The following is a 25,279-nucleotide window of genomic DNA, read 5'->3' as shown; positions in this document are numbered from 1 at the left end:
AGCAAATTAGACAATCTGGAAGAAACAGATGCATTCCTAGAAATGTATAAACTACTGAAACTGAACCAGGAAGAAAAAACCTGAACAGATCCATAACCAGCAAGGAAATTGAAGTAATAATTAAAAATATCCCAACAGACAAGAGTCCAGGGCTGGAGGTCTTCCCAGGGGAATCCTACCAAACATTTAAAGAAGAACTAATACCTATTCTTCTGAAGCTGTTTCAAAAAAAACAGAAATGGAAGGAAAACTTCCAAACTCATTCTATGAGGCCAGCAATACCTTGATACCCAAACCAAAGACCCCACCAAAAGGAAAATTACAGACCAACATCCCTAATGAACATGGATACAAAAATTCTCACCAAGATACTAGCCAACAGGATCCAACAGTACTTTAAAAGGATTATTCACTTATGGACATTGGGGACATTCACTTAATGTCCCCAACAATTGGGGCCATTATTCACTTATGTGCTATGGTGAGTGTTGGGAATTATGTAAGCCTGATGATTCACAGACCTGGACCCCTGGGACTAATAATACATTATATGTTAATTTAAAAAAAAAGGATTATTCACCATGACAAGATGGGATTTATTCCTTGCTTCAAGGGTGGTTCAACACCCATAAATCAATCAATGTGACACACCACATGAATACAAGAAAGAACAAGACCCATATGATGCTCTCAGTTGATGCTGAAAAAGCATTTGACAAAGTACAGCATCCTTTCTTGATTAAAACTCTTCACAGTGTAGGGATAGAGGGTACATACCTCAATATCATAAAAGCCATCTATGAAAAACCCACAGCAAATATCCTTCTCAGTGGGGAAAAACTGAGAGCTTTTCACCTAAGGTCAGGAACATGGCAGGGATGTCCACTATCACCACTGCTATTCAACATAGTACTAGAAGTCCTAGCCTCAGCAATCAGACAACAAAAAGAAATAAAAGGCATCCAAATCGGCAAAGAAGTCAAACTCTCACTCTTTGCAGAAGACATTATACTCTATATGGAAAGCCCAAAAGACTCCACCCCAAAATTGCCAGAGCTCATACAGGAATCCAGTAAAGTGGCAGGATATAAAATCAATGCACAGCAATCAGTTGCATTTCTATACACTAAAAATGAGACAGAAGAAAGAAAGAATTATAATTGTACCCCAAATCGTAAAATACCTGGGAATAAACCTAATGAAAGAGGCAAAGGATCTGTACTCTAAAAACTATAGAACACTCATGAAGGAAATAGAGGAAGACACAAAGAAATGGAAAAACATTCCATACTCATGGGTTGGAACAACAAATATTGTTAAAATGTCTATGCTACCTAGAGCTATCTACACATTTAATGCAATCCCTATCAAAATACTATCAACATTTTTCACAGAGCTGGAAATAATCAATCCTAAAATTTTTATGGAACCAGAAAAGACCCCAAATAGCCAAAGAAATGTTGAAAAAGAAAACCAAAGTCAGTGGTATCACAGTTCCCAGACTTCAAGCATTATTACATAGCTGTCATCATCAAGACAGTATGGTACTGGCACAAAAACAGACACATAGATCAATGGAACAGAATAGAGAGCCCAGAAATAGACCCTCAACTCTGTGGTCAACTACTCTTGACAGAGCAGGAAAGAATGTCCAATGGGAAAAAGACAGTCTCTTCAACAAATGGTGTTAAGAAAACTGAATGGCCACATGCAAAAGAATGAAACTGGACCATTTTCTTGCATTGTACACAAAAATAAACTCAAAATGGATAAAACACCTAAATGTGAGACAGGAATCCATCAAAGTCCGAGGGGAGAGCAAAGGCAGCAACCTCTTTCTTGGCCGCAGCAACTTCTTTCTAGACACATCTCCAAAGGCGAGGGAAACAAGAGCAAAATGAACTATTGGGACTTCATCAAAATAAAAAGCTTTTGCACAGCAAAGGAAATAGTTGACAATACCAAAGACAACCTACAGAATGGAAGAAGACATTTGCAGATGTCTTATCAGATAAAGAGCTAGTATCCAAAATCCATAAAGAACTTATCAAACTCAACACCTGAAGAACACATAATCCAATCAAGAAATGGGAAGAAGACATCAAGAGCCGTTTTCCCAAAGAAGACATACATACAAATGGCCAATAGACACATGAAAAAACACTTAGCATCACTGGGCATCAGGGAAATACAAATCAATACCATAATGAGGTACCACCTCACACCAGTCAGAATGGCAAAAATTAAAAACTCTAGAAACAATAGGTGTTGGCGAGCATGTGGAGAAAGGGGAACCCTTTTACACTGTTGGCAGGAATGAAAGCTGAGGTAGCCATTCTGGAAAACAGCATGGAGGTTCCTCAAAAAGTTAAGAATAGAGCTACACTACGACCCAGCAACTTCATTACTAGATGTTTATTCAAAGGATACAAACAGTGATTTAAAGGGACACGAATGTTTACAGCAGCAATGTCCACAATAGCCAAACTATGGAAAGAGCCCAGATGTCCATTGACAGATGAATGGATAAAGAAGATGTGGTACAGGGGCACCTGGGTGGCTCAGTGGGTTAAAGCCTCTGCCTTCGGCTCAAGTCATGATCCTGGGGTCCTGGGATGAGCCCCGCATCGGGCTCTCTGTTCAGCAGGGAGCCTGCTTCCCACCCCCCCCCCTCTGCCTGCCTCTCTGCCTACTTGTGATCTGTCTGTCAAATAAATAAATAAATAAATCTTAAAAAAAAAAGGAAGATGTTGTATATACATACAATGGAATATTACTCAGCCATTAAAAAGAATGAAATCTTGCCATTTGTGATGATCTGGATGGAACTAGAGGGTATTATGCTAAGTGAAATAAGTCAAAGACAAATACCGTATGATTTCACTCATATGTGGAATTTAAGAAAACAGATGAACATGGGGAAGGGAAGGAAAAGTAAAATAAGATGAAAATAGAGAGGCAAGCCATAAGAGACTCTTAATCATAGGAAACCAACTGAGGGTTGCTGGAGGGGAGTTGTGTGGGAGGATGGGGTAACTGGGTGATGGGCATGAAGGAGGGCACGTGGTGTAATGAGCACTGGGTGTTACATGCCACTGATGAATCACTAAATTCTACCTAAAAAATAATACAGTATATGTCAAATTAAATTAAATTTAAATAAAGAAAAATACATACATACATAAATACATACACCACCAGTCCCTGGCCCCTTTGGTAGGATAAACTTAGTGCCCCAGAGCCTTTACCATCTGGTTTGGATAATGGGTACATAATCTTTGTCCTGCACCTGGATGGAAGCCCCCGCACCTGCTCCATCTGAACTTTGAGGTCTGAATCTTGATTCTGAGCTCTCCCCAGAGGCATTCCCCTTTAGAGGAAGCCCAGGACCTTGCTGTCAGGCAGACAAGCTCAAGAGTTCAAATCCAGACTCTGCCACGGGTCAGCTGGGTAATGGCTTCTGAACCTCCATTTCCTCATCTTTGCAAAGGTGTTAATTGCAATCCCCCCCATCCCCCAGGGAGGGTTGGGGGATTGAATGAGAGGAAGCCGGGAAGCATTTAGCAAGGTTCTGGCAGATGGGAAAGCTGTCTGGATTACTGTTATTTGTGACTCATCCGCCCAGAGGAAAAGCAAGCCAGTGGAAGGTGTGGGCCAGTCTCAGCGCCCGCCCTTGCAGCCTTCGAATTGGCGAATGAACCCATGAAAAGAAAGGGAACGCAAGAAACTTACACAAGGTTTTCGAAGCACATGGTGGGACCCACGACGTTAGCGGCTCCGCTGCTGATTTTAAAGGCAAAGAAATTGTCCGGGCAGGGCTTGCTGAGGCCGCACTTGGTCCTCACGACCTCTGTGGAGGGAACAGACCAACCTTGGTGGTCGCAGCGTGGCAAGGGGCTGGGGAGGAGGCAGGGGAGCGGCCGGGGAGCAGGCTCCGGACCCTGCGAGAGGCCTCCACCCCAAGGCACCTTCGCTGACCATCTGAGGCCGGGGGATTTGCCCCTTTACGCATGCGCAGGACGCCTCCAGCCCTCCCCACCGAAGACGCAGGACACGTGTGTGTCTGACCACCCTCGAGTTTATTTTCAGGGTTTCCACGACAGCTCTAGCTCCAGCTCAGCCCCTGGCTCGGATTCAGACCCGTGTCCTCTCCCGGTGGCCCTCCCAGGGCCAGCCCCAGAGGCTGGAGAGAGGCGGGAGATGTATCTGTGACCCCCAAACCCAACGGACTCTTTGTGAGCGGGGATCTCCGTCACCTGTGTTTTCAGCCCGGTAGGCTCTCATTTATATTAATGCCTGCTGTTGCTGGTTTTTTTTTTTTTTTTTTTTAAACACCACCTGACAGTTTGGAAAGTACCATTAGGGAGGCTGGGTAAACACCGAATTAGAGAAAGTTCACCTGCGAAGGGAAAGCCATAATCGGGCAGCGTGTGTCCCCCAGCCCCTGCCCCGCTCCCGGCTGAGCTATGGTAGCACAGGCTTGGAGCGAACCCCCAGGCTTCCTGAGACAAGCTGGCAGCCGCCTGGGGCTTGCTGTGTGCTAAGCACTGTGGCAAGCACTTTACATTTATTATCTTATTAAATCGTACCAGGAACTCCTGTGTCTGGCACTCTAGGGTCTGGCACACAGTAGGCACTCAATAAACATTCACTGAATGAACGCATAGGTGGTTGGGCAGGGCTGGGCTCCAGGCTGGGAGAAAGGATACCATCAGGGTGCTGAGGATCTTGCCAGCCTCTAGGGAGCCTTTCTGTGCCTCAAGGAAAAGTACCCCTCTCGGGCGGACACAACCCAATGTGCAAGACTTGCCAAGCCCACGCCCGGGTACTCCAGCCAAGCAGGCGGCCCTGGAGGCCTGAGTGGAATGCCTATGGTGGGCTCTCTGCCTGCCTCCTGCTCCGAGACTCAATACACCCACCTGATGGGTATAACCAGAGCTCAAACTAGGACACTGTCACCAGAATGAGCGCCAGGTGCCGAGACTCCCACAAGGGGCTGTTAAGGGCAGAGTGGGTATCTAGGCCAGTGGCGCTGGTCAAAGAGAGCTGGAGATGTGGGGACCTGACCCCTTCCCCACCTTCTGAAGAGGGCCCTTCTCAGGAGGCCTAGCACCTGCTGAAAGGTGGGGATGAAGGCTGAGGATGAGGCTGGGGAGGGGTCCTACTCTCCTGTGAGTCTTGGGCCCTCACCTCTGGTGCCCTGTCCCCTCATGGAAAGGCCAGGTAACTCCTGAGACCAGACATTCTTACTGATGCTGGAGGGATTGTTCCAGGCCCTGGACCCCACTGTAGAGTTTGCCCAGAGCCTAATCAACTGCAGCTAAGTCTGATAAACCTGATGTCAACAAGCTGGCTTAAGCAGGCTTTTCCAGAATTGATTTTCTGACCATCCAGCCTTTACGGTCCAGCTACTGGTTGAAGGGGATGACGTCCAGGGGACTCAGCCATTGGGAGGCAGGGATTTGCTTTCTGGATTTGGGCTGGGGGGCTGCCCCCACCAGCTGCCTCAAACCCTGAGACTCCAAGCCCTCTGGGAACCCCTAGTGCTGTTGCTGAGGGTGTGAAACAGAGCACTGGGGGCGGGGGGGAGCAGTCGGGAAATGTGGGCTGCTCTTGAATAATCTTCAGTGTGACTTGCCAGAAATCTCTCCCTTTACCTTTGCCAGCTATAAAATGAAGGAGTTGGTTTAGATCAGGGCTGTCGGATAGCTCTTCTTGGGACTGTCAGTGGAGCTGCTATTAAGGGGCTTAACCGTCAATGTCGACCAGGAGAGCCGGCGGGGGGGTGGGGGGGGAGGCAGCGTGTGTGCCCAGATCTGTCATGCCCCAGCAGATGATGCCTGAGTGTGTGTTTGTACCGAGATGCTGTGCTACTCTGTGTCTACTCCAGAATAGGACTCAGGAGGCTCAGGTCAATGGAGTTGCAAGTGTGGGTGAATGGTTGGTGTTGATCCATATGGTCTTTGCTCTCTGTAACCCCACAGTGCACGGGGGCCCCCATGCCCTTCTCAGCCAAAATTCTGTTCCTGGAACTACAACCCTCTTCTGTCACTATTACGTTAGGGTAGGAGAAGGGGGGCTTGGAGATGTTGCCTCCTGAAAGGAGCGTTGAGACGGTGGACTCTGGGCTAGCCTGGAGTTGAACTCCTGCTCCACTGTGTACATCTGTGTTGCCTTGGCCAAGAGATTTCACTTCTCTGAGCTTCAGTGTGCACACCTATAAAATGGGTATAATTAGAGTGCCTACCCGAGGTGGTGAGGATTGCATGAGATGCCTGGAACGCTCTGAACACAGAACATAGTCGGCCCTCCATCACTGTACTATCATCATCATTATCATCATAACTGTCCCTCCCTTTCCCCCTCTCCACACTTTGGAAGCTGTGGTTTTTCGCTGAAGCCCTGCTTGGACGGCTGCAGTATCCAACATTGGAGGCCTCAGCATTCCCACTTTCCAGTGCCTGACTCTCCAGCCATGGTCTCTCTTGCAGCCCCCCACATTACTGCCTCTAGGCCTTTGCCATTCCCTCCCTAATGGCTTCTCTGATCTCATCCCATTGGAAGGGGGTAGCCCTCCCGGAGGCCGGAACACTCTGCCCCATCTCTCTTGGCACACTGGGCACTTCTACCCTAAAAGACAACCAGCACCCCCTTCTATATGCTTCTGGGGACACCTGGAGTGCCCCATATGGCCCCAGGTACTCAGGAGCAGGAACTGTGACCTAAGCCTGTGGTCGCTGCACGATGATAATAAGCACAGCACCCATCTTCAGGGCTCTGGCTCAGTGGGGGTCAGAGAGGGGAGGTGGCTGTGCAGGGCCAGGGGCTGTGACTACGGAGGCAATCCAGACTGCAGGGTGGGGTTGCTAGGGAAGGGAGAGCTGAGCCATCTCCATCAGTCTGAATGGCTGAGAGGAGGCCACTACTGCTACAGGGCTTGGGGGGCTTCAGAAGGCACCTTGGGGCCATGGGAGTAGAGAGCCAGGCAGATTCTGGGCACCAAGATTTTTCTAGGGCCTGCAGGGCTGGGAGGAGCAGCCCTGGAAAATCTCACTCTAAGGCAAAGGCAGGGCTGGGGTGATACTCACCGACCTTCTTGGAGTCCAAATCTGCTGGAGAGAAGACACAATCTGGTTAGAGAGAAAGTGCTTTGGTCGCCCCCTGCTGGAGGCTGGAGAGTGGCACTGGCCCGGCCAAGCGTTCTCCTCCTGTGGGGGATGTTGAGGTGAACTCTAGAAGTCCCACCCTGTCAGGGAGCCCTCCCTCACCTTCCACTGCCACGCCTTCACTCACACACACACACACACACACAGCACTTCCTACTCTAACAGAGCATGTTATTAAATGCATAAAATAAAATAGATTAGAACGGAAACCAACTATACATCAATATAATAATAAAATATTAAAACATAAATTTGTGCTACAATAATCTATGTGCTTCTTTATTAGTGCATTAAATAATAAGGTGGGGGGTGTGTGTGCAGCCAGGGTAGGAACCTCTGAAGAAAGTGATTACCCCTTTCTGCGGCTGAGCATTCATGGTTTTCAATGGCCACTTTCCCACTGGTTACCTGTCCTGTCACTGTTAAGTATTTCTTGACACCCTGGATCATCACTTTTGTTTTTGTATATTCTGTAATTAAGTCTGTTTGTCTTTCGGACTCAGACCATGAGCGGGGGCCACATGTTTCTCATTTTGGGGTCCCTGGGACCTAACACAGAATAGTTACTCCATGTTGGTTGGAGGTGTTGATTCATCAGACTTCAGTTCTGGTGTGTACTTTCAAACCCTGTCCTCTTTCTCACTTCAGGCTGGAGGTCTCTCCTCTAGAGGACATTCCTGAGCTCCACTTCTGCTCAGAGCCTCCTACACTGACCTGGGCCCATCTCTTCCCAGGCTGTCTGCACAGCCAAGTCCATCTCTGTAAAAGCACTGCCCTGGGGCCAGGGACATGGTGGCCTACATGGGTTTATACAATTCATCCTGATGTGGGTGTGAGCCACACCTGACCAGAAGTGGACAAGGTGTGGCATCTCAGAGACTCCTCTGTGTGGTGACTGGCTTCTCATTGCTGTGAAGTTGTGAGCTAGCCTGTGCTGCTAGAGGTTATTGACCATGTCAGTGGAGGTCATTCCCTAAATCCAAGGAGGACAAATAAGGACGCATAAATCCCTTTCCTTTCCTTCCTTCCTTTGAAAGGATTTGGACCTGAGAGACATGGGCTCCCATTCCTGCTGACCTCTATAGGGGAAATTTGGGCAACTTTCTTCATCTCCCTGAAGCTCCCTGAGCTTCTCCTTTCTTAGACTACACATAAAACCACACCGCGAAGTCGTGTATGAGTCTACTCCACAACCACACCATGGATCACCTCATGGGGCCATTTGTGTAGATTATATGAGGTTATGCATGTAAGCAACTGGTATCCATTACTCATCCATCATCCACCCAGACATCATTCATTCACCCATCCATCATCCACTCATCCATCCATCTACCCATCCATCCAGCCAGCCACCCATCTGCCATCCAACCATCCATCTACCCATCTATCCACCCATTCATCATTCATCCATCCACCCATCCACCTATCCATTACCCACTTACCCACCATCCATCCATCTATACATCTGTCCACCCATTCATAATCTATCCATCCATCCTTCCACCCACCATCTACCAATCCACCCATCCATCAACCATCTATCCATCATTCATCTATCCATCCATCTATCCACTATCTATCTATCCACCTGTCCATTCATCCACCTACATATCCATCCATTCACCCATCCTTCCATCCACCTTCCATCAGTCCACCCATTCATCATTCATCCATCCATCCATTCATTTTTCTTTCATTCATCAAATGTTTACTAAGCATCTGCCCCGCACTGAGTGCTAGAGAAATGGGTGTACACAGGATAAAATCCTTGCCTTCAAGAAGGTTACATTCTAGGGGATGGAGATCGAAAACAACCAAGTAGACAAATAAATAAACACCCTAATAATGGATGATGGTGAAGCTCTCAAGGAAATAGGCTGACATAGGGGCTAAAGTAGAGGGAGGTGTCATGGCTGCAGCTGGGGTTGTTGGGAAGGCCTCTCTGAGGTCATATTTGAGCAGAGACCTGAAGTTGGAGAAGAGGGACATCTGTGTGAAGAGTGTTTCAGGAAGAGGTGAGAGCAGCCGTGGCTAGATTGCACTCAATGCTCAGTTTTGTGTCTCTTGGCTTCCTCCCTTCCCTCCTCCCTTCCTTCCTTCTTTTCTTTCTCCCTCTGTCCATTTTTCTTGGAATCACATTTCCAAAATGGCCCTTGATGCAGGCACATGTTTTGGCCAGGGTCTTGGAACACTTCTCTGTTTCCCCATGGGCTCCAGGCTTCCTGGCAGGCTCCACGCCCCCCAAAGGCTGGAGTCCCAAAGGCAGCCCAAACTCTGCCATGTCTGGCTGTCTCCTGGGTCACCCACAGATGGAGGGAGGACTATCCTTGGCTCCATCCTGGTCCACAGTCCCTGCCCCAGCAGTGAGCCCCACTCACCCAGCCAGCGGGACAGATGGATAGTTTTCATGTTTAAGCTGATGAAGCTGCGCAAAAAGATCCATGTGGAGACCAGGGCAAAGATGAGGGCCAGGAGTCGGAGCACACCTGCAGAGCAAGGAGATCCTGCCGTGAAGCCCCATCACAAGGCCACATAGCAAGGCTCCTTGTGAGTCCTTACTGAATCCCCACAGTGAGACCATGTCACAAGACCCCACCAGACTGAGGCCCACACCTTGGACCAGGTCAGGGGACTGCGTGGTGGGACCATGTGCGAGTCCATGCAGTGATCAAATGGTGAGACCGTGCTGCAAAGTGATGTGGCCACATTTCCCCAAGTGGGTCTACTGGGAGAAAAAGTTAGAAATGAGCCTTCCTGGGCTCCACGTAGCCACCCAGAGACAGACTCTTGAGGGGTGAGGCCCAGGAATCTGCACTCTTATCCAGCACCCCAGGATGAGGCCCGAATGTGTGGCAGCAAAGCAGGAGGCAGGTTCTGCAGCAGACAGCCCGCTCAGGGAGCCCCGCCACAGGAGTCAGGAAGGCTGTGGCAGTGCTCTGGACAGCCAGTGCCGCTGTGTGACCTCAGGCCGAAGCTCAGCCTCTCTGGGCAGGAGTGCCTTAGTCAAGGGTGGACATGGTTCAACAGCCTTGCTTCTGAGCCCACAGCTCGCTGGGAGCGATGGGATAGTTGTCTCTAGCAGGCAGCCTCCAAGGTGGCTTGGGGCTAGGGCTGGTCCTTCACATTTTCCATCACTCCTCCTGAAAGCTGCCACAAATAACCACACAATGCTATCTATAGGAACATACACTGGCCTTGCTGACGTGGCTTCCCTGGCCTCACAGCCTGACTGCTTCTGCACCAGTGGGGAGCAAACCCCCACCCAGGATAGACACCCAGAGCTCCCAGTCTCACTCCCTTCCCCCACTCTCCCATGAGGGCCAGAGGCAGGTACCACTACACCTCCTAGTTCAGGGACTCTGGTGGCCCCATTGCCATCAAGCCACACTCTCTAGGTCTGTCCCTGACCTCCGTGTGGCCCTGAATTCAGCTCTGGGGTCTTGTGTTAGCCTCTCACTACTAGGGGTGGAGAAGGCCCCTGGATCCTGTGGGGCACGGCTCAGGGCTGTGGAGGGTCCCTCATCTTCTGGGCCCCAGTGTGGCTGGAGGCACCCAGAATTCTCCCTGGGCATCAGCTCACATGATACAGACTTTTGTTGGAGGCAGTGGGCCAACAGCTTTCACATACATAGTTATATCAGTTCATCCTCACGGTAAATGTACGTGTTGGATGCTACTGATCATTACCACTTTGCAGATGAGGAAACAGGCTCAGGGAGGTGGTCAGTTGGCTCAGACGTGGCGTTTGAAGGGAAGAGAAGTGCGCTGACTCTAAAACTTGTGCTCTGAACTTCCTCACAGCTATTTGGGAATATAAATGAATTGTGTCCATTTCTTCCTTGGTGCCTCAGTCTCCCTATCTGTACAGAGGGTAAAGCATGAGAACATGGATGAGAAGGCAAAGGCTGCTCCTTGTGCCCAGCCCCGTGGTATGAAGTTTCTAGAACAGCCCTCCTTGAGCCCTCACTTCCTTCCAGGGTTAGGTATCTCCAAAATAGGGACAGTCCCTGTGATCCCAGCTTGGTGGGGCCATGATGGCAAAGCTTATCTGGCCCTTCAGCCTTGGGCAGCAAGTTGCCTTTTCCCCTCTTTCAGGCTTACCCCTGGATGGGTTTCCTCCTAGAGTTAGTCTGGTCTGAACATCTGAGAGCATGGGATGCCAAAAAAAGCTCTGAGTCCAGGGACTGGCTGCACTCCTGATAGAAAAAATGATTCCTAAACCAGTATCAGACCTTGAGACTTTGAATCCTTGGAACGTGGCCCCTACCTGATCTTCTCATCTTGTCCAGCTGAGGAGCAGCTTGGGGTCAGTGTTAGCCTGTGGAGAGAAGGAAATCAAATTGGAAACTGGCACCCGGGGTCTGAAAACGAATAAGGTAGATGATTAGGGATGAGTATCTCTGACTGAGGAGATCACTGACTTTCGGTTTGGTTCCTCACCATCTGTCTTCTGTTCACTCTCTGCCTCCACCTCTCCTTCACTTCTGCCCCTAGAATTTTATATTCTATTCAACACGTCTTTTTTGAGTGCAGAGATTGGCAGGTAGAGGAAGTTGTAGTCTGCCAGCCACTGTCTCTTGGAGGATTGATTTATTCATCCATCCATCCATCCTTCCATCTGTCCATCCTTCCACCCTCCATCTGTCCATCTTTCCATCCGTCCATCCTTCCACCCTCCATCTGTCCATCTTTCCATCTGTCCATCCTTCCATCCATCCATCCATCCTTCCGTCCCTCCAGCCAGCTGAGAGACATTGAGCTAGCTGGCTCCAGCAAAACCATCAGGAAACAGCAGCTCGAGTGATTTCTGCCCAAGTGCCAAGGGGAAGAGTAACGAGAACGCTCACATTACGGGTGAGTTTGCGCAGGTGCTATATACGCAGTTATCTCCTTTCATCCTCGCACACCTCTATTTTAAGGGTAGGTAAGCCAAGACTGGCCGTGGTTAAGCCCAGGGTTATTCAGCTTGTAAGGGTCACAGCCAGAATTTGGAGCAGGTCTCCACTGCCCAATCCCCACAGGGTCCCACTGCCAGGGCCCTTTGTCCCAGAGGAGAGTTGAAACTGGAGTTCCCTGCCTTCTTGAGCCCCAGGCCCCAGCTTTCACCTGTGTCACACCCCAGGTGCTGGGCAGTTCCCAGTGACTCAGCAGCTGTGAAGACCCCCAGGGGGTATCTAGAAACCTAGGGGAGGGGAGGGCAGGGCTGGTGGTAACTGTTCTAAGTCTCTGAACCCCCACAGCCAGCTGGAGCGGCTCTGACTGCAAAGAATTGCTCCCACGACTCTTTTTGCCCCCTCCCTACTCCAGAATCTTCTTTATCCTAAGAATCCATCCCAACAAACTTGGTCTCCAAAGCCTTTTGGCCAAGGACCCAGATAAGAGACAGGAGGCCATTCAAGCAGTTCCCTGGGTCACTCCCTGATATTTAAACAAAAGCAAGGGCAAATCTACATTTCCTTTTGATAAGTCTGAAAATGTTCCCACCCACTCAGACCTGCCGGTTAGATCCTTCTGGGTGAGAAAGGTGAACCCTTGCCTGACTCCGCCCACAGAGGTTTTATAGAACTTTAACTTCCTGAAATTCAAATGATCACCTCACCCCCCACCCCACTTTTTTTCGATACGAGAGTATATTACGCTTTTGAGTATTCCTGGGATCTGACCTACAGTCTGGGAGCCCAGGCCCCCAGATGATGCTGAAGGATGTTCCATGGGATCCGCATGTGTGGGGACCCAGGAGAGCTGGGGGCCAGACAGGATGGTAGGATGGAACAGGGTCAAGTGGTTGGGGACGCACAGGTGACGAGATACACATTGATATTCATAGAGAGCAGGCGGGAGACGGAACTCGGAGAGACAAAGGACAAGGGGCTGAGGGGATGGCAGAGATACAGAGAGGGACACAAAGAGAAAGAACAAGACAGGGACAGAGGAGGAAAACACATAAAGGAGCAGAGGGAAGAGCAAATACTCAGGACATGCATTTACCCAGGCTCAGAGGGAGAAAAAGTGCCATTCAGAGAGAGACAAGAGAGATGGGACAGAGATAGAGGCTGGGATGCATACCTGGGCAGGGGGCTAGCTTCTTGCTGTCCTGCCCATGCCAAGCATGGATTCTGGCTTCAGGGCTTGGGGGTGGGGAGAGCGGTGAGTCTGATGTCCCTCCTGGCTGAGTCCCCAACCGTCCCCTCAGCACCTGCAGGGCTCTCCAGTCTCCTGAGCTCCCCGCCCGCTCACGTGGCCAGCTCACCCTGCCGGCCCATGGGTGCTCAGGAGGCTCTAGCTCCACAGTCCTGGGCTCTGGGACCAGGTCTGCTGGGGGTGGGGAGGAGGGAGAAAGGCACTTGGGACCGGTATGTGGGGTGGGGCAAGAATTCCATCCGTAACCACCAAACCCAAACGTTTCTTCCTTACTTGTTCCTGCGAGAACGTCTGTCACAACCTGTTATTCAGGTTACGGAGCTGTGGGGCAAAGGCATGCGGAGAAAGGTCGGACTATCCTTGCACACATATGATGGCCCCAGGGTAGTATGCGGTCACAGGGCTGGCGGTGGTGGGAGGCTGGAGGGTGGAAAGGAGGGGATGGAGCTGGAGGAGTAGGGAGGGGAAGGCAGAACCCATGGTCCTCCCTCACTGTCCTGAGCCTCTCTCCCTTTGTCCTGCCCGTCCCCTTGGACCCCTTCGGATTTCTGGCTGCAGGTCTGGCTCTGTGTGTAAGCCGCAAGCATGCTTTCCTTTTCCATGGCAGGCCTGGTTTCCTGTAGGCCCTGTACAAGGCTGAGCACAGAGGTGGTGCTCCATGAATATCAGGGGCCTGAATGAACCGGATTCTTGCACAGTCCTGAAAGGTTAGGGCAATGAAACGACTGTGTAGAGAAGGAAGCTAAAGTTCAGAGAGGGCAACTGACTTGTCTAAGGCCATACAGCAACTTGTGGATTTAATTTCTGAAGCAGTCTCTGAGCAATCACAGGAAGGCAGGCTGTGTATGAGACAGGGGATAGGGCTGTGAGCAAGACATGCCTGGGTGGCTCAGTCTGCCTTCGGCTCATGTCATGATCCCAGGGTCCTGGGATCTCAGTGTAGAAGTTGCTTCCTCTGGGAAGCTTTTCCTGACCCTCCCAAATCAGGGCTAATGCCTACCTGTGGTCCTGGATGAGGGGACCCCCATCATGGCCCCCCATCCTGTCAAGAGGAGCTGGTAACAAGGTGATTTCTCTTGGTTGGTTTAGAAGGGGGCATGGGACCCAAGCAAGGCCAATCAGAGTTTTTCCCTGGACAGATCTTGGAAGCCGGGGGGTGGGGAGATGGGGGGGATAAGGGATGGGGAGTAGGGGGATAGAGAAGCTGTTTTTTCCCTGGTGACTCTAAGTTGGACATCTGTGAGTCTGGGGCTGCTGGAGCCCCTTTCTCAGCTACTCTAACATCCTGCCAGAGGATGAAAATGCCAGGCTGAGCATGGGGCAGCACTCATGGCCTTGGTCTTGAGAGGGTCGGGGAGGAAGGAGCAGTGATGTCAGGAAAGAGGACGGACTTCAGGTCCATCAGAGAGACCTGCACTCGTCACTCAGTTCTTGTGTGTTTTGGGGCACACCTCTCCGGGCCCCGGCTTCCTCCTCTATAAGATGAGGGTGATGCCATCTACTTGTCCTGAAAGGGGTGTCAGGCAGGGAGGCTGCCTGTCTACAAGGACTTTGCTAGCTGATGACATCCACCCTAGCCCTCCTCCCTGTGGGCAGGACCCATTCACCCCTGCTGCTTCCTGCTAGCACACCTTGCCAGGATTCCTATCCGGATGTTTGCTCTTCCAACGCAACTAAAATGCCAACACAGCCGGTTTGTTGGTGACATTTCTTAATGGTCCTATAAGAGAGCTTCTTCCTGTTTCCTGGAGTCTTCTCTACTCAGGTGCCTTTGAGCTCAGCCATGACCTGTCCCAGAGCCAAGATGAATGGAGGGCGGATTACTCTCTTTCCAGGCTAGGAGGGTGGAGGAAAGCACCTTGATGAAGAAATAAATAGGTATTTCTCCTGCTTAAGTCTGGTCTCTGGTCCCTAAGGCCCTCAGGATACAGGCCAAAGTATCTCATGTGCTTATAAGGCCACACATGATTTAAACACTGGCATGAGATGGACCTTACCACCCTCATCATCTGCGGTCCCCACTCCTCCTCTGCTCCAGATGCTCAGAGCAGCCCCGAGCGAGGCTCTCTCCCTCGCCAGCTTTGCATATGCTGTTCTGTATGGGCATTGCTCTTCCAGGACTCATCCCCTCGGGCAACTGCTCCTTGGCCTCAGGTCCTCACCCAAGCAGTCCTTTGTCCTTGGAAAGACAGAATTCAGAAGCTGTTTCCTAGCTCATCATAAGGATCCAGGCTTAGCCGACGGTCACTTCTGAATCAGCCCTAAGCCACAGCTGAAATGGAAAGAGCTCCATGAACACGCTCTGCATTTTCCCTGACTTGGGCATCAGCCACAGGTTCAACTGTGTTCTCCATGTGGCAGCTCTTTTCTAAGGAGGCGTGAACCGGAGGCCCGATCCCGAGCTTGGAGAAATCAGGTTGTAATTAGCAACAACCGTAGCTGGCCAGCTGCCCTCCTATTGGCTTTGGCCCTTCAGCCTTTCCAGCACCTGCTGGCTATCAGGTTTCCTACTCTCTGCCCAGAGCCACACCTCGAAGGACCGCCTGAGTTCCAGAGCAGAACCCCAAACTCACTTTTCTGCTAATAATAAAAATAATAAAGTATCAAGAAAATGATTAAACCAGCTACCCCTTATTGAGTGCTTACCTTGCAGCTGGCTAAGAATTTTAAACATATATCTTGCCGAATCCCCTGGCAACCCCATGGGTTGGATCCTACTGTCTCCCTTTCTCCAAGGAGGACACCGAGGCCTAGAGGGGGTGGGTGAGCAGTCTCACAGCTGTGGATGGGGGCAGAGCTGAGAGCCACACCACCAGCTGTGGACAGCAGGGAGGTGACCGAATGGCAGCTGGCAGGCCTGAGGCTGAGCCACGCTCACCAGATTCCAACAAGGAAGGGCACTGGGTCTGAGGGAGTTCCGTGTGCCTAGGAGTAAGGCTTGACTCAAAGTAGGTACTTTAATTGGAACTCAAAGGATAATTCTACATCAAGGAAGGGTCTTATCTCCAGGCTGTGAGGGCTCACGTTTTCCTTCATGGGAGCAATGGAAACTTCGGGGCAGGGGTGGCACAGATGAGCATTTGGGCAGCTACTCTGTGACCCCCAACCACGGCAGAAAAAAATGAAGTCAGTACAGAGCCTTTTCTGGTGAAGAGCAGCAGAAGAGGGCTCAGACACTTTCTGCCCAGCGTCTTGGGGCTGGCACGTGAGATGTGTTATCCTTAGAGTGGGGACTTCTCAGGGCCAGGGGGACTTGGAGACAAGTCTGAGACAGCCCAAGGTCATGAGCTGAGCAGGTCTGAAGACACTGAGTCTTCTTGGTCACGAGTTATTGGGGAATCTCTGTGATATCTTAAAAAAAAAAAATCCAGCTTAACAAATAATCCTAAAATTTATATGGAACCAGAAAAGACCTTGAATAGCCAAAGGAATATTGAAAAAGAAAGCCAAAGTTGGTGGCATCACAATTCCAGACTTCAAGCTCTATTCCAAAGCTGTCATCATCAAGACAGCATGGTACTGGCACAAAAACAGACACATAGATCAATGGAACAGAATAGAGAGCCCAGAAATAGACCCTCAACTCTATGGTCAACTAATCTTCGACAAAGCAGGAAAGAATGTCCAATGGAAAAAAGACAGTCTCTTTAACAAATGGTGTTGGGAAAATTGGAAGTCACATGCAGAAAAATGAAATTAGAACATTTCCTTATACCATACACAAAAATAGACTCAAAATGGATGAAGGACCTCAATGTGAGAAAGGAATCTATCACAATCCTTGAGGGGAACACAGGCAGCAACCTCTTTGGCCTCAGCCGCAACAACCTCTTCCTAGGAACATTGCCAAAGGCAAGGGAAGCAAGGGCAAAAGTGAACTATTGGGACTTCAACAAAATCAAAAGCTTTTGCACAGCAAAGGAAATAGCTAACAAAACCAAAAGACAACTGACAGAAAGGGAGAAGATATTTGCAAACGACATAACAGATAAAGGGCTAGTATCCAAAAATCTATAAAGAGCTTATTAAACTCAACACCCAAAGAACAAATAATCCAATCAAGAAATGGGCAGAGGACATGAACAGACATTTCTGCAAAGAAGACATCCAGATGGCCAACAGACACATGAAAATTGCTCCACATCACTCGGCATCAGAGAAATACAAATCAAAACCACCATGAGATATCACCTCACACCAGTCAGAATGGCTAAAATTAACAAGTCAGGAAATGACAGATGCTGGCGAGGATGCGGAGAAAGGGGAACCCTCCTACACTGTTGGTGGGAATGCAAGCTGGTGCAGCCACTCTGGAAAACAGCATGGAGGGTCCTCAAAAAGTTGAAAATAGAGCTACCCTATGACCCAGCAATTGCACTGCTGGGTATTTACCCTAAAGATACAAAAGTAGTGATCCGAAGGGGCACGTGCACCTGAATGTTTATAGCAGCAATGTCCACAATAGCCAAACTATGGAAAGAACCTAGATGTCCATCAACAGATGAATGAATAAAGAAGATGTGGTATATATATATATATATATATATATATATATATATATATATATATATATAGAATACTATGCAGCCATCAAAAGAAATGAAATCTTGCCATTTGCGACAACGTGGATGGAAATAGAGGGTATTATGCTTAGCGAAATAAATCAATCAGAGAAAGACAACTATCATATGATCTCCCTGATATGAGGAAGTGGAGATGCAACGTGGGGGGTTTGGGGGTAGGAAAAGAATAAATGAAACAAGATGGGATCGGGAGGGAGACAAGCCATAAGAGACTCTTAATCTCACAAAACAAACTGAGGGTTGCTGGGGGTAGGCGGGTAGGGAGAGGGTGGTGGGGTTATGGACATTGGGGAGGGTATGTGCTATGGTGAGTGCTGTGAAGTGTGTAAACCTGGCGATTCACAGACCTGTACCCCTGGGGCTAATAATACATTATATGTTTATAAAAAAAATAAAAAAAATTTAAAAAATCCAACTCAATCATTCACTCTACATTTCCTGTGCCATCACAATGCTGGGGGCCTGAAACAGAGCAGAGAGCCAATAAGGTTCTCACCTTCCGGAAATGCACAGTGTGAGGGCAAAAGATACATGGATGGTGATGGTGCAGTGGGATGGGGGCTCGGGTTGGGCTTCCTTCAGGGAACTTCCTGGCCAGGGGGCTGTCAGAGTAGACTTCCTGGAGGAAGTGGCATCTGGACAGTTGGAGTTCTCCTGGAAAGTGTTCAGGGCAGAGGAACAGCATGTGCAGAGGCTCAGAGGAGAGGCAGAACCTGAAACTCTGATGGTAGAGACCAAAGTGAAGGGGGAAACGGACTAGTCATTAGGCTAATTATACATTAGGCTAATTATACATTAGCCTATAAGGACTGGGCTAATGGAATGACCTTGGGCTTTGTTCTGAGGGTGATGAGGGGGCCTCAGGAAGAACTAAATAGGGCCAGTGATAAAACCTCAGCTCAGTGTGGAGAAGGCAGCACCTCCTCCAAGAAGCCTTCACTGACCCCAGCTCCTCCATTAAGGAATTTCTCCATTGAGGTGCCCTGTCATGCTTCAGGACAGCCTAATTCAGGGGCCAGCTTCTCCCAAGGCAGTGGCTTCTGAGGGCCTTCTTCATGCATGTCCCTGATGCTAGCACCAAGGCACGCAGTAGGTGGGCACTAAGTGTCCTCAGATAGAAGCGAGTGGCTTTCTGTCTGGGAAAGAAACTAAGGGAGAAAAGGCCCCAAACACACCAGAGATGGTCCCTCCATCTAAGTGGTTTCTTCTTTTCTCCCTGCCCCTCAGTATTCTCCAAAGTGAACTCTGTCCAGGGGATGGGCTCAGACTTCAGAATCCAAGAAGCCTCTTCAGGCTAAATGCAAGCTCCGGCTGTTTCCATCATCCCCGGAAATTCCATGGACTAAGTGTTGTCTCCAAAGATGGGGGGGCACTCCCTGCTCTGTCCATGGGCTTCTCTCTGTATCCGCACCACCCCCACCCACCTTGCCCCCATGCAGGCAGGATTCCTGGCAAGGGATGGATTCTGCATGCAGCAGGGTGGGAGGTGGCCGCTGCAGAGGGCGCCACAGACCCCGAGGGAGACACTCAGCACGTAGAGGAGATGGAGGTAGAGGGACAGGACAGAGAAAAAGAAGCAGAGACCCTAAAAGACTGAGAGCAGCAGACACAATGACAGACACACACGCACTAGCACGTAGGCACACCCACACGCACACGGGAGTCGGGGGCAGCTGAGAGTCCCAGGAGGCGTGCGGGATGCTGCCCAGACCCGGTTGCCGCTAGCCATCCTGAATTCTGACCTCGAAATCTGAGGAACCAGAGGCTGCCTTTCCTTCCCTAAATGGTCCATCTTGTAAAACCCTAGTATTTATAGGCAATTATTGATCCTGTCACCAATACAGACACATAGAAACTCCAAATAAATCTGTAAACAATAAAGACGGTGGGTCGAAAGCATTGTGCCAGTGACATTTATTTCAGAAGGAAATAAGCCCGTTATTTCCATTATGCCCTATTTTAATTTTATTTATGGTTTTAATGGTTTTCTCCAGCTCTGGCCAGTGTTAGAATTACTGGGCTGTGCGAGATCACACAGCAGCAGATGCAAGAAGGTGTGGGAGGCACAGGATTCTGAGGTTGCTTACTTGCCAAGTTCCCAGATGTTTCCCAGAATAAGACAAAAAGCCCACAGGTACTAGCTGCCGCTCTGAGACTTCCTTATTTTAACTGCTTTAATCCTCAGCAGCTTAATGAGGAATTCGGGGACACTGAGGCACAGAGCGTCAGGTCACAGCTGGTGAGAAGCAGAGGAAGAGAGAGATCCCAGAGAGGAGCCCAGGAGCCCACATTCTTAACCACAGTGTCCGACTCCTCTAGACTAGGGCTGGGCAGCTTTCCGCAAAGGACAAGGGGAAATATTTTGGGTTTTCTGGGCCATACGTTCTCAGTCACAGCCCTTCAGCTCTGCCATTGCAGTGGGAAAGCTGGAGTAGCCGTTTGTAAATGAATGAATGTGGCTATGTTCTAATAAAACTTTTATTTATAAAAACGGGGGGCTCTGAATTTGGCCCTAGGCATTAGTTTGTCCAACCCTAATTTGGGTGTTGCCCATCTCAGCCCAAGGTGGACATGAGCTCTGGTGTTCCCTTTCCTGAGCTTAAGCCTGCCTGGGTTTGGTTCAACCGTTGGTGGTGGAGAAGGAAGCCTTCTGTCGGATAAGAGAGGGTTCCTATCACCCTGCCCTTCCTTTTCCTCCCGGCAGCCTGCGTGCCCCTTGGGGGCGGAACCACCAGCCCCTTGGTTTAGCAAGGCTCAACCGCCTGTCCTTAGACTTTGTTCCAAATTCGCCTGACTGGATTGTCATCCGAGGGTGCCTTGCTCAGTGCCCGGCACCGGGGAGACACCCGGTCAACGGTAGCTCTTGCCATATTGGTACCTTCAGATCTGCAGAGGCCCCATCGGGCCTGGCGATTTCGAGTCTATAGCATATGGTGGTTGAATGGCCGTCTTTGGAGCCCCATCTGGGTTCTGTCCTGGAGCTGTGGCTACAGTCCTCTCAGCTTGGTTTCCTTACCTGTATGTGGCCATCACAATCCCTAATTTAGTAAAAATTATATTCGAGAATACACCCCACGCACAACACCTGCCACGGGGGAAATGCTCCGTAAGTGACAGTAGTTCGGCGAGTAGGCCCCCTTGTACTCTGCTTGGGGATGCCCCTGTGCCCTCCACCGTACCTCCCAAGGAGGCAGAAATCCCCCCAGAATGGGAGAAAAGGATGCTCTGGATCGGGAATGGTTTCCTCCAAGCCCTGATGGAGCAGCAGGAGAAAGGAGGAGGTGTCTGGCCCAACATGCAGCCCTTTCCCCTCCCCAAGGGCATGGGGTGATCTCAGGCTGCTAGGCGTCTTTGGGTACACTAGCCGGAGGGGCCAGTTTGTGCCACCAGAATGTCTCTTTGCTGAGAGTCTGGCTGTGTCACCAGAGAGGGCTATTCTATCAGGACAGGACTGCCTGGAGCGTCTGGGTTCATCCCCTGAGCCATGGCCTGCTGTTGGCCTATCTGAATCACTTCAGCAGGTCAAGCCTGACGAAATTCACCTAAGACCCCGTGGGCAATTCCATTCCTTTCCATCAGAGAGAGCTGGGTCTTGGCCTCTTTGATTAATATGATGGCCGCCTCCATAATGACGTCAATGGGGTTTTGGAAAGGTTTGAGGAGATAAATCTTTCCCAGGGACATGTGGGATCCAGACATCTCTGAAGGAGAAATAATCTTAATAATAATCACAGTGATGATTCTAGTAAGTTTTAATACTGTTTGTTGGCCAGTTTTGAGCCCCGTGTCCTTCTGCTTAATCTTCTCAACAGTATTGTGAGGCAGATTCTTTTATTGATTTCCTTACTGGTGAGGGGCTTAAAGAGATTAAGTGATTTGTCCAAGGTCATACAAGTGGAGTCGCTGATGCAATATTGCCATCCATTACTTTAGTAACTGTGATTAAATGAAGGAGGGATGCTTGGAGCCGGACTGTGGTAGACACCTGCTGCTTGGGTCATCTTTCCAGCACCCATGCCCCCTTTTCCTGTTCCTCACCCCGATTTTCCTTCAGGCACCAAACTCCCTTCCTCTGATTCCTACCAGGCAATTGGCTAGGGATGGTCCCATTCCTGGTTCCAAGTGTGACCACGTGGCCTAGGCCTAACTCCTTTTCTTGGTCACAAAGGTGGGCAGGCCACCCATGCTGAGAAGATCACAGCCCTCCCAGGGCTCTTGATGGACTTGTCGAGGAAGAGGATCTGCCTCTCTGCTGGGGTAGCTGACTTGAGATGACTTAGAACTACAGATGGTGATGGTACCTGCCACTGTGGGGGCTGGGACACCTTACCTGAGAATAAAGCAACATGGAAGCAAGAATCCCAGAGATGGTCAGAGTCCTGGGGATGTCATTTAGCCCCTAGATCCAGCCTTGCCTGCCAGCGGCTCGCTGGACTTCTCCATTATGTGAGCCAATATTGGTCCTTTATTTGTTGGGCTGGTTTGAATTTTTTTTGTTTTTGTTTTTGTTGTTATCATTTGCAGCCAGAAGAGTACTGATACACAAGGATTTTCCCATTTTCAACCACACTTATATCACCAGACAGGTGAGGTAACTTGCCCAACGTAATACAGCAAGAAAAAGCCAGAGATAGGATTCAAACTCCAAAGTGGTTCTCTTTCCATGACTTCTACATCTTTGTCTCCCCAGGCTACGCACTTGGGAAGCAGACCTTGGCCTTCCCACCTCTGTTTCCTGGGACCTCCCAAAGCAAGAGATTGGTACCAATCATAGAAGAGTCTGCCCTTTCCACAAGGCCTCTGCTGTAGGACTCCAGGCTGGTCCGGGAAGCTGTGCCAGGCTTGCCCAGCAGAAGCAGACAGGCCGGTCTCACCTGGGGTGGAACTGCCCAGTAATGGCCTAGCCCAAGCACACATTGGCAAGCCATGGCTTCCAGCATCCTGCACCCCAGGACATAACCCTCGGCTCTTCAGGCTTCCGAATTCCTACTGGAAGGCAGTGGCAGGGGCCGTGTGTACACATGGAGGTGTACAGAGACAGGGTATAAACGATGACCATAAGACAGAACCCCAGTGGCAGCTGCCTGACCTCAGAGGAGACCTGCCCTTCTAAATTGGGAGGCCTGGCATGGCGTTGGGTAGGCTGTGGCCAGCCTGAACGGGGAGCTGGCCAATGCACTGGAGCGGACAGACAGAGCAAACACTGGTTAGAACCAAACTCCACTCCACAATTTGCTCTTCCCGGGTGGGCCTGAGCACCTTGCTGCCCTTTCCTTCCAATGCCTGCTCCTGCCCTCTCCTTGCAGGACTGCCTCTCCCCCTTCTCTTAGAGTCTGCAGTGTGCCAAATGCTTACCTCCCCGTCCTCTTCCTCCCACTAGCATTCCTCCACAAATTTAATCTCCAAGAAGTCTGTCCTGACTCCTACCTTCTTTATGGTACATGTCGGAAGTGTTCTGAAGTTACTACCTGTGCAAATTGTTTTTTACTTGATGGCTAGAGCCATACCTGTTTTAAGATTTTGTTTATGAGAGAGAGAGACAGAGACAGAGACAGAAACAGAAACAGAGTGGGGGCTTGGGGGCTGGAGCAGAGGGAGAGGGACAAGCAGACTCCTCGCTGAAGTTCTCAGGACCCTGAGATCATGACCTGAACCAAAACCAAGCCAGATACTTCACCGACTGAGCCACCTGGGCACCCCCATACCTTTTTTTTTTTTTTTAAAATCCTGTCGCGTTAATCATTGTATCCTTGTTTAATTGACATGCAGGAAGTGCTCAGGTAATGCTTACGGAATGAATCATCTGGAAGGGTAGCTTTCCACCGGTTCTCTTACAGCCACAGACTTTGAGTCGCCTGCACTGGGGACGCAGCGCTGCCTAGTGTCGGGGAATGTACATTTTGCAGCCACACTGCTGGGGCAAGCTATTTAATCTCTCTGTGCCTTCGTGCCCCATCTGCAAACTGGGAGTGATAACGGTGCCTACCTCGTAGAGGTCACATGAGGATTAAATGTGTTATTACATAGCAAGCACACAGCCCAGAGCCTGGCACATAATAGATGCTATTTTATGTGTTTTTTGTGACTGCTAGCCTGGATGTCTAGACGGAGAACTACAGGGATCAACAGAGGACAGCCGGACTCTCACTCCCACCTTACAGATCAGAAAACAGGTTCAGTGAAGGGTAGGGGTGCACCTGATATCACACAGCTACAAGATCTCTCGAGACCACGCAGCTTTGTTGTGACTTTCCAGATCATTTTGTTCATAGAAAAATGAGAGTTGGGACCTTTTTCGTTCATCCTTTAAATATTGGTGTGGCTGTTGATTGATGCTCAGCTGTGTTTTTTGAATGAGGAGATGAAAGAATGAATGAGTGCTAAGGGGCCCCTCTGCCGGAGGAAAGGAGCCTGCGATGCCGGCTATCGATCCCTGGCCTGCCCGCCCTGCTCCTTCCTCTTCCGTCCATCCCACTTTTCTTTTCCTTTCTTTCAGTCACGTGGACCCAGAAGTTTGGCTCTTTTCATGCTGTTGGAAACGTACCTGAGGGCTCAGGGCTCCCGCTTCCCCGCTTCGGTGGAGAAGGCCAGATATTCCCGCTGGTGCTTTGGGTCCCTGACCCAGCCCGTCAGTCCCCTGGACCCGCTGCTGAGCGAGGCCAGCCTGCTGGTTCTCGGAGGGGCTGGGGCCTCCCAGTTGGGTTCTCGAACTGTGACAGGGACCCAGTGGCTCGTGGGCACCGTGTGTGGGCCAGCTCCTCCTGGTTCTGCCCTGGCTCTGCCCTCCTGCAGAAAAGCCTGCTATAAACTCTCCCTGCCCTGTTAAACAATCTTCCCAGGAAGGAGGAAATTCATCCGAAGGAGGAAATGAGTTCAAAGTCTTGTCTGGCTGAAGAGCCACTTGGAGGCCTCCTTTTGGCCTGGGGTGAGTGTCTCTTCCCCGAAGAGCTCTCCTGACCTTGGCAGAGGGAGTTCGGGCGGGGATGTGAACAATTTAACCAGGAATGAAATACCACAATCCCTGCCTGAGAAAGAAAAAGAAAACGCAAGATGACACCATCCCCCAAATTAAAACAACCCCCTGCTGGCACCCTTTCCGGGCCCTGGGACTGAAGAGGGGACCATGGAGTGAGTTAGTTAAGTGCCGGTCACCTGCTTGGAGGTTCTAGGCCGGAGTGGTTGCTGCTGGAGGAAGCAGGCGGGAGGTGAGCCTGGGGAGGAGACTCATACTGTGGGTGGGGGAGGTCAAGGCAGCTAAAGACAGGGAGCCTGGAGGGTGGACAAGGGGCTCCCTTGAGCCGGTGCAGGGAACGGTCTCGGTCAGAGAGTCTGGATTTGGTTTGGGGCATGAGTTAGAAGTTGAAGCTGGAGAAAGAAGGAGGGGAA

At 50.1% G+C, this 25,279-nt stretch overlaps 1 protein-coding gene across 3 annotated transcripts in view; it reads right to left on the bottom strand.

The window, feature by feature from the left end:
• The window catches only part of FAM3D (FAM3 metabolism regulating signaling molecule D), a 39,182-nt gene extending 14,352 nt beyond the window's left edge, over nucleotides 1-24,830 (bottom strand). The window contains exons 1-5 of one of the 3 annotated variants that reach the window (XM_047690732.1): nucleotides 24,438-24,830; nucleotides 11,437-11,487; nucleotides 9,548-9,655; nucleotides 7,089-7,112; nucleotides 3,733-3,850 (exon numbers count right to left, since the gene is read on the bottom strand). In XM_047690732.1, the coding sequence (XP_047546688.1) occupies nucleotides 3,733-3,850; nucleotides 7,089-7,112; nucleotides 9,548-9,655; nucleotides 11,437-11,449 (263 nt within the window). In that variant the 5' untranslated portion in view covers nucleotides 11,450-11,487; nucleotides 24,438-24,830. Of the gene's footprint in view, nucleotides 1-3,732; nucleotides 3,851-7,088; nucleotides 7,113-9,547; nucleotides 9,656-11,436; nucleotides 11,488-13,235; nucleotides 13,487-24,437 lie in introns of those variants that run through there. The other 2 variants (XM_047690750.1, XM_047690739.1) reach the window with 2 other exon arrangements.
• Between the last annotated feature and the right edge of the window lie 449 nt (nucleotides 24,831-25,279).

Source organism: Lutra lutra, chromosome 1 (assembly GCF_902655055.1).
Source record: "Lutra lutra chromosome 1, mLutLut1.2, whole genome shotgun sequence".
NCBI classification, from domain to species: Eukaryota; Metazoa; Chordata; class Mammalia; order Carnivora; family Mustelidae; genus Lutra; species Lutra lutra.
This window is presented reverse-complemented; position numbering and strand designations above follow the sequence as displayed.